The following is a 15609-nucleotide window of genomic DNA, read 5'->3' as shown; positions in this document are numbered from 1 at the left end:
CCTTACCAGTGGAAACCTGTTGCTGGTCAGATATAAGGACAAGAGGGATGTCCTTGTATTGTCCACAATTCATGGTAACGGCATCACCCCTGTCCCTGTGCGAGGTACCACGGCAACGGTCCTCAAGCCCGATTGTATCGTCGACTACAATCGGTATGTGGGAGGAGTTGATCTCTCTGATCAAGTCCTCAAGCCATATAACGCCATGCGCAAAACCCGGGCATGGTACAAAAAAGTTGCGGTCTACTTGGTGCAGGTTGCCTTGTACAACTCTTTTGTGCTGTACCGGAGCGCTGGCAACACAAGGACATTCCTTCAGTTCTATGAGGCAGTCCTCAAGGCCCTGATCTTTTCTGATCGGGAAAGAGCAGGCCGGAGTACCTCAGGAACTGGAGGTTCCAGGTGTGGTCCCCCATACTGTAAAGAAGGGACGGACCCCCAAAAAGTGCAGTGTGTCACAGGAGAGGGATACGGAAGGACACCACTCCTCAGTGTTACACGTGCCCTGATCATCCGGGCCTCTGCATTGACGGTTGCTTCAGGGAGTACCACACTCCCATGGAGTACTAAATTTATATCCCAATTTAGCCACTGACAATCGGATAAAAAAAACTGGTTCTCAGAAGATTTGTTCTAAAAGTTTGTAAAACTAAAATATTTTTTTAAAAAGTATACAAATTGGGTATCGCCGCGTCGGTAATAATCTCCTCTATAAAAATACCCCATGCCCTAACCCCCCAGATTAACACGGTCCAAAAAAATAAAAACGGTGCAGAAAAAGAACTTTTTTTTGTCACCTTACATAACAAAAAGTTTAATAGCAAGCGATCAAAAAGTCATATAGCCCCCAAAATAGTGCCAATAAAACCGTCCTCTCATCCCGCAAAAAATTAGCCTCTACATAAGATAATCGGCTAAAAAATAAAATGACTCTTAGACTTTAGTTTTGTATCAAAAAGAATAATATAGTCTAAAACCTAAATAATTGTAAAAATGTAGACTTATTAAGTATCGCCGCGTCCATAAGAATCTCCTCTATAAAAATACCCCATGAACTAACCCCCCAGGTTAACACGGTAAAAAAAAACGGTGCCAAAACAGCTATTTTTGTCACTTTTCCATTTCAATCCGTTTTTTTCCGGTAACAAAGCAAGGGTTAACAACCAAACAAAACGTAATATTTATTACCCTGATACTGCAGTTTACGACCAGAAATGTGGCGTTTCTGTAAACTGCAGTATCACTAAAAGGCAGGGCACAAAAGGGAAGGACCGACATGGTTTCTCGAAGGCCGATTTTGATGGCCTTTTTTTATTGACACAATGTCCCTTTTGAAGACCCCCTGATGCACCCCTAGAGTAGAAACTCCCTAAAAGTGACCCTATCTAAGAAACTACACCCCTCAAGGTATTCAAAACTGATTTTACAAACTTTAACCCTTTAGGTGTTCCTCAACAGTTAATGGCTAATGGAGATGAAATTTCAGAATTTCAATTTTTGGTAACCTTTACTCACAAGAATTTAATATAGAGCAACCAAAAATCATATGTACCCTAAAAATAGTCCCAACAAAACCGCCACTTTATCCCGTAGTTTCCAAAATAGGGTCACTTTTAGGGAGTTTTTACTCCAGGGGTACATCAGGGGGGTTGAAACAGGACACGGTGTAAATAAACTGGTCCATAAAAATCAGCCCTCCAAAAACCACACGGCGCTCCTTTCCCTCTACGCCCCCGCCGTGTGGCCGTACAGTAGTGTACGACCACATATGTGGTGTTTCTGTAAACGGCAGAGTCAGGGCAATAAAGATAGTCTTGTTTGGCTGTTAACCCTTGCTTTGTTAGTGGGAAAAAATGGGTTAACATGGAAAATTTGGCAAAAAAATAAATTCTCTAATTTCATCCCCATTTGCCAATAACTCTTGTGCAACACCTAAAGGGTTAACAAAGTTTGTAAAATCAGTTTTGAATACCTTGAGGGGTGTAGTTTCTTAGATGTGGTCACTTTTATGGAATTTCTACTCTAGCGGTGCATCAGTGGGGCTTCAAATGGGTCATGGTGTAAATAAACCAGTCCAGCAAAATCTGCCTTCCAAAAACCATATGGCGCGCCTTTCCCTCTACACCCGCTGTGTGCCCGTACAGTAGTGTACGACCACATATGGGGTGTTTCTGCAAACTACAGAATCTGGGCAATAAATATTGAGTTTTGTTTGGCTGTTAACCCTTGCTTTGTTACTGGAAAAAATAGATTAAAATGGAAAATTTACCCAAAAATTAAAATTCTGAAATTTTATCTCCATTTGCCATTAACTCTTGTGGAACACCTGAAGGGTTAACGACGTTTGTAAAATCGGTTTTGAATAGCTTGAGGGGTGTAGTTTCTAGAATGGGGTGGTTTCTATTACATAAACCTCACAAAGTGACTTCAGACCTGAACTGGTCCCTAAAAATTGGGTTTTTGAAAATTTCTGAAAAATTTCAAGATTTGCTTCTAAGCTTTGTAACATCCTTAAAAAATAAAATGTCATTCCCAAAATGATCCAAACATGAAGTAGACATATGGGGAATGTAAAGTAATAACTATTTTTGGAGGTATTACTATGTTTATAGAAGTAGAGAAATTGAAACTTGGAAATAAGCAATTTTTTTTAAATTTTTTGGTAAATTTAGTATTTTTTTTTTTTATAAATATTAATTTTTTTTTACTTCATTTTACCAGTGTCACGAAGTACAATATGTGACGAAAAAACAATCTTAGAATGGCCTGGATAAGTCAAAGCGCTATAAAGTTATCAGCACTTAAAGTGACACTGGTCAGATTTGCAAAAAATGGCCTGATCCTTAAGGTGAAATAAGGCTGTGTCCTTAAGGAGTTAATATTCTTACTGGCCTAACACTATCTTCCTTTGAGCCACTAGATAAATGTTCTATCAAACTAATATCTTTTAAAACGGTATTTCTAATTGCAATTACGTCAGCCCGTAGACTGGATGAGATATAGGCCATTTCCATTAGAGAACCTTACCTGCGAGTGATGGAGGATAGAATAGTACTCGGATTAGATTCAGGGTTCCTCCCAAAGGTAGTGTCAAATTTTCATTGTGACCAGGAGATCATTTTACCATCTTTTTGTTATAACCCTTCAAACAGCAAGGAATCCGTTTTTCATTCCCTGGACTTCAGGCATACAGTTTTGAATTATATCGAGGCTACCAAAGGTTTCAGAAAGTCCGATAGCTTTCTGGTTCAATTTTCAGGAAGAAACAAAAAATTTTGAAATCTTCCTTAGCCAGGTAGATTAGGAACACTATTTCCCTTTGCTATGAGATTCAGGACCTCCCCTGTCCTGACAACTTGAAAGCTCATTCAACGTGGGCAATGTCCTCTTCTCAGGCCGAGAAAGCGGGAGCATCCTTAGAAGACATTTGCAGAGCTGCTACATGATACATACATTCATGAAGCACTATAGACTGGATTTTTCCAAGACTTCAGACTTGTCATTGTTACGTAAAGTCCTTCAGGCAGTCACCCCCCCCCCCCGCCCGATATATAATTTTGTATATCTCCTTGTGTGCCGTCGTGGTGATGATATGGAAATCCGGAATTAGACTTACCGGTAATTCAGTTTCCATGAGATTACCATGACGGCACATTACTTCCTTCAAGTTTTGTTTTTCGGGAGGACTTTGTGATGAGTTTGATATACCTTCTCTAGGTTATATTTTCTTTTGTCTCACTGTGTGTTAACCACCACCTTTTACTCTTTGTAATGTTGGAAACACTGGTGTTGGTGGTGGGAGGGGGGGATTTAAACCTTTCTCTGTTCCTGCCCCTACAGAAGTAAAGGGTTAATCGTCTTGTGTGCCGTTGTGGTGATCTCATGGAAACTCTGGATTTTGTTTGGCTGTTCACCCTTTTTGTTAGCGGAAAAAAATGGGTTAAAATAGAAAATCTGCCAAAAAACGGAAATTCTGAAACTTTATCTACATTTTCCTTTAATTCTTGCGAAACATCTAAAGGGTTAACCAAGTTTGTAAAATCAGTTTTTGAATACCTTGAGGGGTGTAGTTTCCAAAATAGGGTCACTTTTTGTAGTTTCTGCTCTAGGGGTGCATCAGGGGGTCTTCAAATGTGACATGGCAAATTAAAATTATCCCAGTGAAATCTGCCTTCCAAAAACCATATGGCGTTTTCCTTCTGCGCCCTGCCGTGTGCCCGTACAGCAGTTTACGACCACATATGGGGTGTTTCTGTAAACTACAGAATCGGGGTAATAAATAGTTTTGTTTGGCTGTTAACCCCTTGCTTTGAAAAAAAAAAAAAAGGATTAAAATGGAAAATCTGCCAAAAGAGTGAAATTCTCAAATTTCATCTACATTTCCCTTTAATTCTTGTAGAACACCTAAAGGGTTAACTGTTAAGTTTGTAAAATCAGTTTTGAATATCTTGACGGGTGGTTTCTAATATGTAAGCCTCAGAAAATGACTTCATAGCTGAACTGGTCCTGAAAAATTGGGTTTTGGAAATTTCCTTAAAATAAATTAAGATTTGCTTCTAAACTTCTAAGCCTTCTAACGTCCCCAAAAATTATTTTTTGCATGAAACTTTGTTCTAATACTTTACGGAGCAGGAGGTCTGTACAGTATTAGAATGTATTGGCTCCGATGAGCTGAAGTTATTGCTTCGCGAGGTCTCGTGAGACTTTGTGTAATGACTTCATAAATTAATTAGTACTGTAAAAAAAAAAAAATTTGGAACCAAACCTGAGTTCTAGTTATAGTCTAGTTAGTCACAACTTATATAAAGATACTTTGTGTGTTTTCTGCAGCTATTTTATTTTAACATTTTTTTTTTTTTAGAAGAAAGCCCAGACTTCTGCATTAAAGTCTTGTGGAAATGACCCACATCAACATTTTCAAGGTATTCATTCAGTGCACAGTTTGCTTTTAATGATTTTAGGCAGCCTTTTTCAACAGGGAGCAGCCTGTCTGAGATGTCTGCATCCGGCTTTGCAGACTCCATTAAATAAATATTCTGCTAGGGAATAACTATTAGATCGGTGGGGGTCCTACCGCTGGGACCGCCAACAGTCACGAGAACCAGAAAAACCTGGCTGGGTCCTTAACCCGTTCCCGACATCTGCCGTACATGTACGGTGTATGTTGGGTCTTTAAAGATGGCGCCTACTGCAGAGTGAGTGTCATATCCACTTAGTGCCTGCTGTTTCATACAGCAGGCACCTGTGGCTAATATCCTCAATTGTCAGTAATGCTGACTGCGGACATTTAACACCTCAGATGCCGTAATCAAATGTGACCATGGCATCTGAGAAAGCAAACACCTAGAAGCGCGCTTCTGGATCGAGCGTGCATTCACCCGGCAGAGATTAGGGAAAGCACCCTGTTCTGATAATGAGCTGGAGGCTGTACTAGGTTTCCAGGCTCATTATTACTATGTCCCAGTTAAGACTAGAAGGTGGCAGCACTGAACTGGGATATAATAATTTCTGTACAGAATAAAGGGGCTACTTCCATTATTCTGTAGAAGTTGCAATCTGATGATTGCAAGTTGTGGTCCACTTGGGGACCTAACCAAAAATTCTAAAAAATAAATTAAAAAAAATTATATATATATTTAACAAATTTCATTTATCCCCCTTTTCCCCAAAAAATAATAAACAAGAAAAAAAATTATGGGCATCACCCATACTATTAAAATATAAATAAATAAAAGTGATCCCATATGGTGAATGGTGTAACGGCAAAAATAAAAGTGGGTGATTTGCTGTTTATCACTTTATCTCCCCTAAAATGTGATCAAAAAGTCACACACCCCAAAATAGTATTACCAAAAACTACAGATCGTTCCGCAAAAAATGAGTCCCCCACACATCTTCATAGACATAACTATAAAAAGTTATGGGTTCAGAATGTGGTGATGAAAAAAAAAAATAAAATGAACTTTTCAGTATTAATACGCAAGGAAAACTATACATATGTGTTATCGGTGGATTTGTACTGACCTGGAGAATGAAGAACACAAGTCAGTTTTACTGCATAAGGAAGTCCATAAAAAAATACAAAATAAACTGTAAAACCATGTTGGAATTGTGTTTATTTTTCCAATTCCACCCCATTTGAAATTTCTTTCCCACTATATCCTATGCAAAATGAAATGTAAGGCATAGAAAGTGCAACTTGTCCTGCACAAAGAAAGCCCTCATATGGCTATGTGAAAATAAAAATAAAGAAGTTATGGCTCTGGGAAGGTAGGGAGTGAAAAATGAAAACAGCAAATTGCCACATGAGGAAAGGGTTAAGGGGTTAAAAAAACAACAACACATGGACAACCAGTTAAATAGTATTGTTGGATGTAATGCCTGATGATAAGTATACAGTCAGTGAGTATAATATAATCCTTATTGTTTGCGGTTTTGCCTCCAACATAGATAGGGAAGAAGATGATGAAGAATTCACTGCTACTGGACGTTCTGGTCATTTCGTAATGCAACAAAGCGGAAAGGTAAGACAAATATGACCCATCATGGCCATCGTCATGTGCCAATGGGTTTTGTTTCTTTAATGAATTAGAAACCATAAGCTCAAGTATGATTTATATATTAAGAATTTTTGAATTGAAAATCTAAGTGTGGGAGTAGTTGAATGATTTATTTTTTTCGAGAATAGTACATCATTCATTATGTGAGTAATTGCATTCAGTGTACAAAGCTGCAGAATATGTGATGCTTCATATGTGACTACATAGAAATACATTTATATACAAATCTGTTGTGGTGTATACTTGAACCCCTTTCTGACATCTGCCTTAATAGTATGGCGGATGTCTGGTCTTTAAAGAGGTGTCGTAATATTTATGCTGTCTCCGATTAACAGTCTATATTATTTTTGTGAATAAATTAGAATCTCTAAAGGAGGAGATTCTATCCTATTATTTTAAATGCCAAGCTAAAGAGAGTTTGTGATCTACGCTAAGTTAGACGACAAAAAGAAGGCACTGGTAAATCAAAATATATATTTATTAAATAACAATAATACAGTGCAAACTAATATATAAGAAAATTGGTGACAAATTAAATTCAATGATATGCAAATAAAAAAATAAAAAAAACAGTCCAGCAAAACCTGCCTTCCAAAACCGTATGGCATTCCTTTCCTTCTGCGCCCTGCCGTGTGCCCGTACAGCGGTTTACGTCCACTTATGGGGTGTTTCTGTAAACTACAGAATCAGGGCCATAAATATTGAGTTTGGTTTAGCTGTTAACCCTTGCTTTGTAACTGGAAAAAAATTATTAAAATGGAAAATCTGCCAAAAAAGTGAAATTTTTAAATTGTATCTCTATTTTCCATGAATTCTTGTGGAACACCTAAAGGGTTAACAAAGTTTGTAAAATCAGTTTTGAATACCTTGAGGGGTGTAATTTATAGAATGGGGTCATTTTTGGGTGGTTTCTATTATGTAAGCCTCGCAAAGTGACTTCAGACCTTAAAGGGTTTCTGTCACCCCATTAAACCGTTTTTTTTTTTTTTCTTTAATAATAATCCCTATAGTGCGATCTCATGATACATAATCAAATTAATAATTTTGGTTCAGTAGATTTTGATAAAAAACGATTTTTAAAATATGCTAATTACCTTGCTACCAGCAAGTAGGGCGTCTACTTGCTGGTAGCAGCCGCATCCTCCTCTGGTAATGACGCCCCCTCGGCAACATGATTGACAGGGCCAGGGAAGGGAATCCTTCTGTGCTGGCGCTGTTAGAATTTGAAATCTCGCGCCTGCGCCGTACCTGGCTTCAATCGTTGGTGGTATAGTGTTAATAATTGTAATTTTGATAACAATTATTTATTGTTTTTTAGTCCCATTTCGTTGGTGGTTTTTGTGGCAGCATGCTTAGTTCTCACATACTTACCTGATTCGAGCATCCAGCGACGTCATCCAGACTCTCCGCCTCCTTCCAGCGATGCCGGCGTCTTCTCTTCCGGGTGTATGCGATGACGTCATCGACGCAGGCGCATTGAGGATAGAGCGGTCGAGCGAGCGGCCGCCTCTCAGTGCGCCTGCGCCGATTGCAGCCAGGTTCGGCGCAGGCGCGAGATTTCAAATTCTAACAGCGCCAGCACAGAAAGATTCCCTTCCCTGGCCCTGTCAATCATGTTGCCGAGGGGGCGTCATTACCAGAGGAGGATGCGGCTGCTACCAGCAAGTAGACGCCCTACTTGCTGGTAGCAAGGTAATTAGCATATTTTAAAAATCGTTTTTTATCAAAATCTACTGAACCAAAATTAATTTGATTATGTATCATGAGATCGCACTATAGGGATTATTATTAAAGAAAAAAAAAAAAAAACGGTTTAATGGGGTGACAGAAACCCTTTAACTGGTCCCTAAAAATTGGGTTTTTGAAAATCTCTGAACAATTTCAAGATTTGTTTCTAAACTCCTAAGCCTTGTAACGTCCCCCAAAAAATAAAATATCATTCCCAAAATGATCCAAACATGAAGTAGACATATGGGGAATGTAAAGTAATAACTATTTTTGGAGGTATTACTATGTGTTATAGAAGTAGAGAAATTGAAACTTGGAAATTTGCTATTTTGTTTTACTAATTTTTGGTAAATTTGGTATTTTTTTATAAATAAAAAAGATTTTTTTTTACTTCATTTTACCAGTATCATGAAGTACAATATGTGACAAAAAAACATTCTCAGAATGGCCTGGATAAGTCAAAGCGTTTAAAGTTATCAGCACTTAAAGTGACACTGGTCAGATTAGCAAAAAATGGCCAAGTCCTTAAGGTAATAAAGAAAAGTTCCTGGGTTGTTATGGAAACCTTGAGTAAAACTGTGTTTATGGCAGTTGGGATTTTAAGAGAAAGACTAGCAGGCTTGTATTGGCTAATGTGGGTCATTTTTGGGGAATATTTCAGGGAACGGTACGTCCTAGAGAGCTGTGACCCGGTCTAAAATCTTCCCGGACACCTGTGTGCCAAATTTGGTTAAGATCGGTCCAGTCGTTTTTGTCTCGCATAAAGAACGTCCAGACAGACAGAAATTTATTTTTCTATCTATAATAAAAAAAATAATAATAAAAAAATATATATATTGTAATATAGGGTAATGGATAAAATGCCATTTACTGTATACAAACTGCAATCTAGGGCTACCTTCACATTAGCGTTTTTTGCGGATCCGTCGTGGATCTGTAAAAACGCTTCAGTTACAATAATACAACCGCACGCATCCGTCATGAATGGATCCGGTTGTATTATGTCTTCTATAGCCATGATGGCTCCGTCATGAACAATATTGAAAGTCAATGGGGGACGGATCCGTTTTCTATTGTGTCAGAGAAAACGGATCTGTCCCCATTGACTTACATTGTGTGTAAGGACGGATCCTTTTGGCTCCGCTTCATCAGGCGGACAGCAAAACCTTTTGGTGTCCACCTCCAGAGCGGAATGGTGACTGAAAGGAGGCAAACTGATGCATTCTGAGCGGATCCCTTTCCATTCAGAATATATTAGGGCAAAGCTGATGAGTTTTGGACCGCTTGTGAGAGCCCTGAACGGATCTCACAAACAGAAAGCCAAAATCAGAATATAAATAAATGAACAGTTAAAAAAAAAATTAAACATCCAGCAGAAAATGAGACTTTGGTAGACTTAACTATAAGAAAATAATTTATGGGGTCAGAATATGGTAATGAAAAGAAAAACCATTTTTTTCAAAAGTTTTTTTTTTTTCTCATCAATAAAACACAAACTTTCTCGCCCAATTCCTTGGGGGACACAGGAAACCTTGGGTATAGCTCATCTCCATAGGAGGCGTGACACTAAGTGAAAGACTGTTAAGCCCCTCCTCCAGCAGCTATACCCTCAGCCTGGAGCGAGAGACTACCAGTTTTTTGCTTAGTGTCAAGGAGGCAAGACACTCTCTGCACTGCAGAGCTGTCTTTGCTAAAGATTTTATTTTTTCTCTTTTTATTATTTTCAATTTTTTTTCCCTTTTTTCAACAGGGACAACAGAGTCGCAAAGACCTCTCTGTTTTCCCGGGGTTGAGCTGCGCCAGTGCCGGCTATCCGCACTGCTGCCTCCCCCACAGAAGAAAAGGAGGACCAGGGCAGCCCAGCTCCCCTGCATCCCGCCAGCACAAGGGTCGCCCGCCTGCAAGCCCCTCTCCAGCTTCCTGCCACTTCGGTGCCAGTGGCTGAAGGGGCGTCCCTGCTGGATGGACTGAGGGTGAAAACGTCGACTGGTGAGGTGGCTATGCAGCCGTTCCTCCCCCCCCCCCTTGTTAGGGCTCTAACTTCTGCTGTCCTCTCTGCCTAGCCTTGTCACCTTTACAAGGCTTCCTGTCGGCTTCCCCCCTTTGTGTGTGGAGCAGAGCGGAGCGGTGCTCGTGGGGGAGGGTTTACTGCGCAAGATTTACCTCAGGTGCGGCGGCCATGTGGGGCCGCCTTTTGTTATCTCGGCCAGTGCTGCCGCTATGTTCAGCTGCCGGCTGACTTCTCTTGCCGGCTACCGGTGTGTCGTTCGCCTCCGGTTTATATGGAGGTGGACGGGGGGCAAATATTCTCTTCGGCGGCATATTTGTTTGAATCGCGAATTGAAAGTTCCAGCGGGGGGCGGAGCTTCGTTCCGCTTCTCCAGTGCATGTTAGGCTTCAGTCGGGGGGGGGGGGGGGGGGGGGGGGGGGGCGGACGTCTTTCTTCCTGCTATTCGCTGGCCCCGCCTCTTCTTCGTGCCAGCCTGCTCTCAGGAAGGGGGAAGAGGATCGTTTTTACCTCAGGAGTTGCCGCTGCTGTTATCGCTGCTGTTGTCGCTGCTGTTGCCGTCCGCTCCCACTGTGACCTGGTAGGACTGTTGACCCCTTCTAGCACTGCAGCCCTCTGGCCTGGACGCATTTTTATTTACTTCAGCCAACATGTCTGACCCCTCAGCGCCGGCTGGTCCTTGGTATCATACCTGCACCGCATGTAAGGCGCCCCTTCCTCAAGGGCAGCCTGACCCGCATTGCTCGGCTTGCAAAGCCCCATTACAGGGTCCGCCATCTGTTGTGTCACCCCCTGGCCTATTGGATCCCCCTGACTGGGCTAGATCCCTTTCCCAGGCTGTGGTCAGTCTCTCTAACGTTGTGGGCCGCCTTGCAGAGGTATTGCCCTTATCGCAGCCGGATATTTCCCCTGCTGGGCCCTCCGGGTCCGCTATCTTAGCTGACCCGTCTGAGTCCCTCTCTCCAGGCGACACCTCCAGAGCCCGTCAACCCCAGAAGCGGTCCAGGGCGGAGCGCCTATCATCCTCGGATGCTTCAGTATCACCCCCAAGGGTGCGCTCTCAGTCGGGCCCTTCCTCAATACAGGATATGCCCTCTGAAGGGGAACTAGTTGATTCAGATTGTGATATGGACTCGGCCTTGCCTTCAAAACTGGCTTCTGCTGTGGGCCATCTTATTAACAATATTCGTGATACCTTTAAGAGTCACGATGATCCTCCTAATTCTGAAAAAAACAGTGTTTCCTTTTTTCGCCAAAAACAGACGTCTGCGGTTTTTCCCCTCCACGCTGACTTCTCGTCGGTGGTTTCCAAGGCCTGGGCCCGTCCTGATGCCCGTTTTACCCCGCCTAAGAAGTTGGATATCTGTTATCCATTTCCGGCGGATTGCATTACATACTGGGCGTCACCACCCAAAGTCGACCCCCCGGTGGCCCGTTTGGCCAAAAGCACGGCTATTCCCGTTGCTGATGGCTCTTCCTTACAATCCACTGAGGATCGCCGTATAGAGGCCATTACCAAAGGTATCTTTGCAGCCTCCGGTTCCGCCCTCCGGCCGGTCTTTGCTTCCGCTTGGGCTGGAAAAGTGGTTTTAGAGTGGGCTTCTCAGCTGGATCAGGAGCTTGAATCCGACGTCCCTATTCAGGACCTCCGTGCTCTAGCCCAACTTATCGTTCAAGCCGTCAAATTCGTCTGTGAGGCATCCCTGGATGCGGGAGCTCTCATAGCCCGTTTGTCTGCCCTGGCCGTTTCGGCTAGGAGGGAGCTTTGGTTAAAGGTTTGGACGGCGGACTCCACGTCAAAGCGGTCTCTTACTGGCCTTCCCTTTACTGGTTCTCGATTGTTCGGGACCCGCTTGGATGAAATCATATCCGAAGCCACGGGGGGGGGGGGGAAGAGTACGCATCTTCCTCAATCTAGGACTAGGAGCACCACTCGAGGCCGTCCCACCTTTTCTCGCTTCAGGTCTTCGCGCAGGGCTCCCGCACCTCGCACCTCTTCAGGTCCATCCCCTAACTCTGTCCAGGACAGACGTAGGAAACCTTTTTTTCGGACCCAGCCCTCCTGGCGCAAGTCACAGCCTGCTCGCCCTCCCGCGACCAAGCAGAACACTACCTGAAGGTGCGCCCCCACCCACCCGGGTGGGGGGACGTCTCCTCCTGTTCAGGGACTTCTGGCAGGCGCACGTCTCCGACGCCTGGGCTCTCGAAGTTGTGTCTTCCGGGTACAAACTCGAGTTTGCGTCCCTCCCCCCAGTTCGGTTCTTTCGCTCCCGGGTACCCCGGGATCCCCAAGGAGCGGCCGATTTCTTTACTGCCACTCGCACCCTTCTGGACAAAGGGGTCATCGCTCCGGTTCCCATGGAAGAAAGATTCAAGGGGTTCTATTCGAACCTTTTTGTGGTCCCCAAAAAAGAAGGCTCGGTTCGTCCCATTCTGGATCTAAAACGGTTAAACCGTTTCCTTCGTCTTCAGCGATTCCGGATGGAGTCTCTCAGGTCGGTGGTGGCCTCTCTGGAAAAAGGGGAGTTCCTGGCCTCTATCGACATCCAGGACGCCTACCTTCATATTCCAATCGCTCGGTGTCATCAGTGCTTTCTGCGCTTTGCAGTGGGGTCCGACCACTACCAGTTCGTTGCTCTCCCCTTCGGGCTGGCGACGGCCCCTCGCGTTTTCACAAAGGTCCTTGCCCCTGTCCTCGCCTTACTTCGTTCCAGGGGAGTTTTTCTTCTTCCATATTTGGACGATCTCCTTATCAAGGCACCCTCTCTGTCACTGACATCTCGCTACAAACCTTACGCCGGTTCGGTTGGATTATCAATCTTCCCAAATCCTCTCTTGTTCCATCCAGGCAACTGATCTTTCTGGGGATGCTGCTGGATACAGATGCAGCGGAGGTTCGGCTTCAGTCAGAGAAGCGCCAGCTCCTTCATCGGTCGGTTCGGAGCCTTCTGACCCACCGCCATCCTTCCTTCCGGTTCAGCATGCGGGTCTTGGGACAGATGGTGTCTTGTTTCGAAGCAATCCCCTACGCGCAGTATCACTCCCGCACCTTTCAGACTGCCATTCTGTCCGCATGGGACAAGTCCCAGGAGAGTCTGGATCGGCACTTTCCCCTCCCCCCCCAGGTTCGCTCCTCTCTCCTCTGGTGGTTACGGACCCCTCTCCAAGGGAAGTCCTTCCTGCCGATAACTTGGTTGGTGATTACCACCGATGCCAGTCTGCGGGGTTGGGGGCGGGGTGTTTCCTCCTCGGTCCGTACAAGGCACTTGGTCTCCATCAGAGTCCAAACTGCCGATCAACGTTCTGGAGCTGAGGGCGGTTCTCCTCTCACTCCGGCATTGGACTTCGCTGCTTCAGGGTCACCCTGTTCGTGTCCAATCGGACAATGCCACGGCTGTGGCATACATAAATCATCAGGGGGGCACTCGCAGCGTGGCGGCGATGAGGGAGGTGTCTCTAATCCTTCGCTGGGCGGAAGTTCATGTTCCAGCCATTTCGGCCATTTACATCCCGGGGGTGGACAATTGGGCGGCGGATTTCCTCAGCCGGACGACGATCGACCCGGGCGAGTGGTCTCTGCACCCCGACGTCTTCGAGTCTCTTTGCCTCCTTTGGGGTCGTCCGGACGTGGATCTCATGGCCTCCAGATTCAACCACAAGCTTCCCACCTTCATGGCCAGAACCAAGGATCCGGACGCTTACGGCGCGGACGCGCTCGTCCTTCCCTGGACGGAGTTCTCTCTCCTCTACGTTTTTCCGCCCCTGCCTCTTCTTCCACGAGTCCTTCGGAAGATCGCGGCGGAAGGCACGCCTGCGATCCTAATAGCCCCGGATTGGCCTCGTCGTCCTTGGTACGCCGACCTTATGTTGCTCCTGGCAGACGCTCCCTTGCCTCTGCCTCTAAGAGAAGACCTCCTCTCTCAAGGGCCGATCTTCCACCAGCATTTAGGGTCGCTATGTTTAGCGGCGTGGCTATTGAAACCGCGGTCCTAACGCGGCGGGGGTTTTCTGCTGACGTGGTCCGTACCATGATTCGTGCGCGTAAACCGGCATCGTCCAGGATTTATTACCGAACCTGGCGGGCCTATTTGAATTTCTGCGAGACCTTAGATGTTCATCCCCTTCGGTTTTCTCTCCCCACGATTTTATCCTTCTTGCAGTCTGGTCTGGACTTGGGTTTGGGTCTCAGTACCCTAAAGGGTCAGATCTCAGCGCTTTCGATCCTCTTTCAGCGACCTCTGGCTCCGCTCGGTCCAGTTAAGACTTTTCTTCAGGGGGTTGCTCACTATGCTCCCCCGTATCGCGCTTCCGTTCCATCTTGGGATCTTAATGTTGTGCTGACGGCTCTCCAATATTCTCCTTTCGAGCCTCTGCGCAGGGTTTCCCTTCGCTTGTTGTCTTGCAAAGTTTTTTTCCTCGTTGCCATCACGTCTCTTCGGCGTGTGTCTGAATTGGCGTCACTTTCTTGCGTAGAACCCCTCTTGGTTTTTCACCAAGATAAGGTGGTTCTCCGCCCGGTTCCGGATTTCCTTCCGAAGGTGGTGTCCGCTTTTCACCTGAATGAAGATATTGTCCTTCCTTCTCTGTGCCCGTCCCCGTCTCATCCTCGGGAACGGGATCTTCACCGTCTGGATGTTGTTAGGGCTCTGAGGATCTACTTGGATGTAACTAGACCCTTTCGGCGCTCGGATTCTCTATTTGTGGTTCCGGAGGGTCCGCGCAGGGGGCTGGCGGCATCTAAAGTGGTTATTGCCCGCTTCATCAAGATGGCTATTGCTGAGGCTTACCGTGCTAAGGGCAGGGAACCGCCCTTTGGTGTTACCGCTCATTCTACCAGAGCGGTCGGGGCTTCCTGGGCTCAGCGAAATCGAGCTTCGGCTGAACAATTGTGTAAGGCGGCCACCTGGTCTTCTTTGCACACTTTCACCAAGTTCTACAAGGTGAACACTTATGCATCGGCGGATGCTGCTTTGGGCCGCCTGGTCTTGCAGGCGGCGGTGCCTTAATGCCTATGGTGCTTTAATTCATCTTGGGTTGTGGTCCCTCCCTATTTGTGGACTGCTTTTGAACGTCCCAAGGTTTCCTGTGTCCCCCAAGGAATTGGGCGAGAAAACGAGATTTTTGTATAACTACCAGTAAAATCTCTTTCTCGCTCTTCCTTGGGGGACACAGCACCCACCCATTGTTTTGGTTGCCCTGACGGGTGTTTTTTGACTTGTTGGTGTTAATTTGATTGATCCTTGCCTTTGTTTTAACTACTTGGGCACATAACTGGTAGTCTCTCGCTCCAGGCTGAGGGTATAGCTGCTGGAG

General features: G+C 44.9%; 1 protein-coding gene across 3 annotated transcripts in view; it reads left to right on the top strand.

Moving 5' to 3' along the window:
• Positions 1-15609, top strand: part of LOC120989755 — a 329530-nt gene that overhangs the window by 114317 nt on the left and 199604 nt on the right. Inside the window, exons 9-10 of one of the 3 annotated variants that reach the window (XM_040418047.1) lie at positions 4862-4922; positions 6451-6524. The exons of 1 other annotated variant lie outside the window; for it this stretch is intronic. In XM_040418047.1, coding sequence (XP_040273981.1) covers positions 4862-4922; positions 6451-6524 — 135 coding nt within the window. The remainder of the gene's footprint in view (positions 1-4861; positions 4923-6450; positions 6525-15609) is intronic. One more of the 3 variants, XM_040418050.1, reaches the window with a different exon arrangement.

This window comes from Bufo bufo, chromosome 2, assembly GCF_905171765.1.
Source record: "Bufo bufo chromosome 2, aBufBuf1.1, whole genome shotgun sequence".
Classification (NCBI taxonomy): domain Eukaryota; kingdom Metazoa; phylum Chordata; class Amphibia; order Anura; family Bufonidae; genus Bufo; species Bufo bufo.
This window is presented reverse-complemented; position numbering and strand designations above follow the sequence as displayed.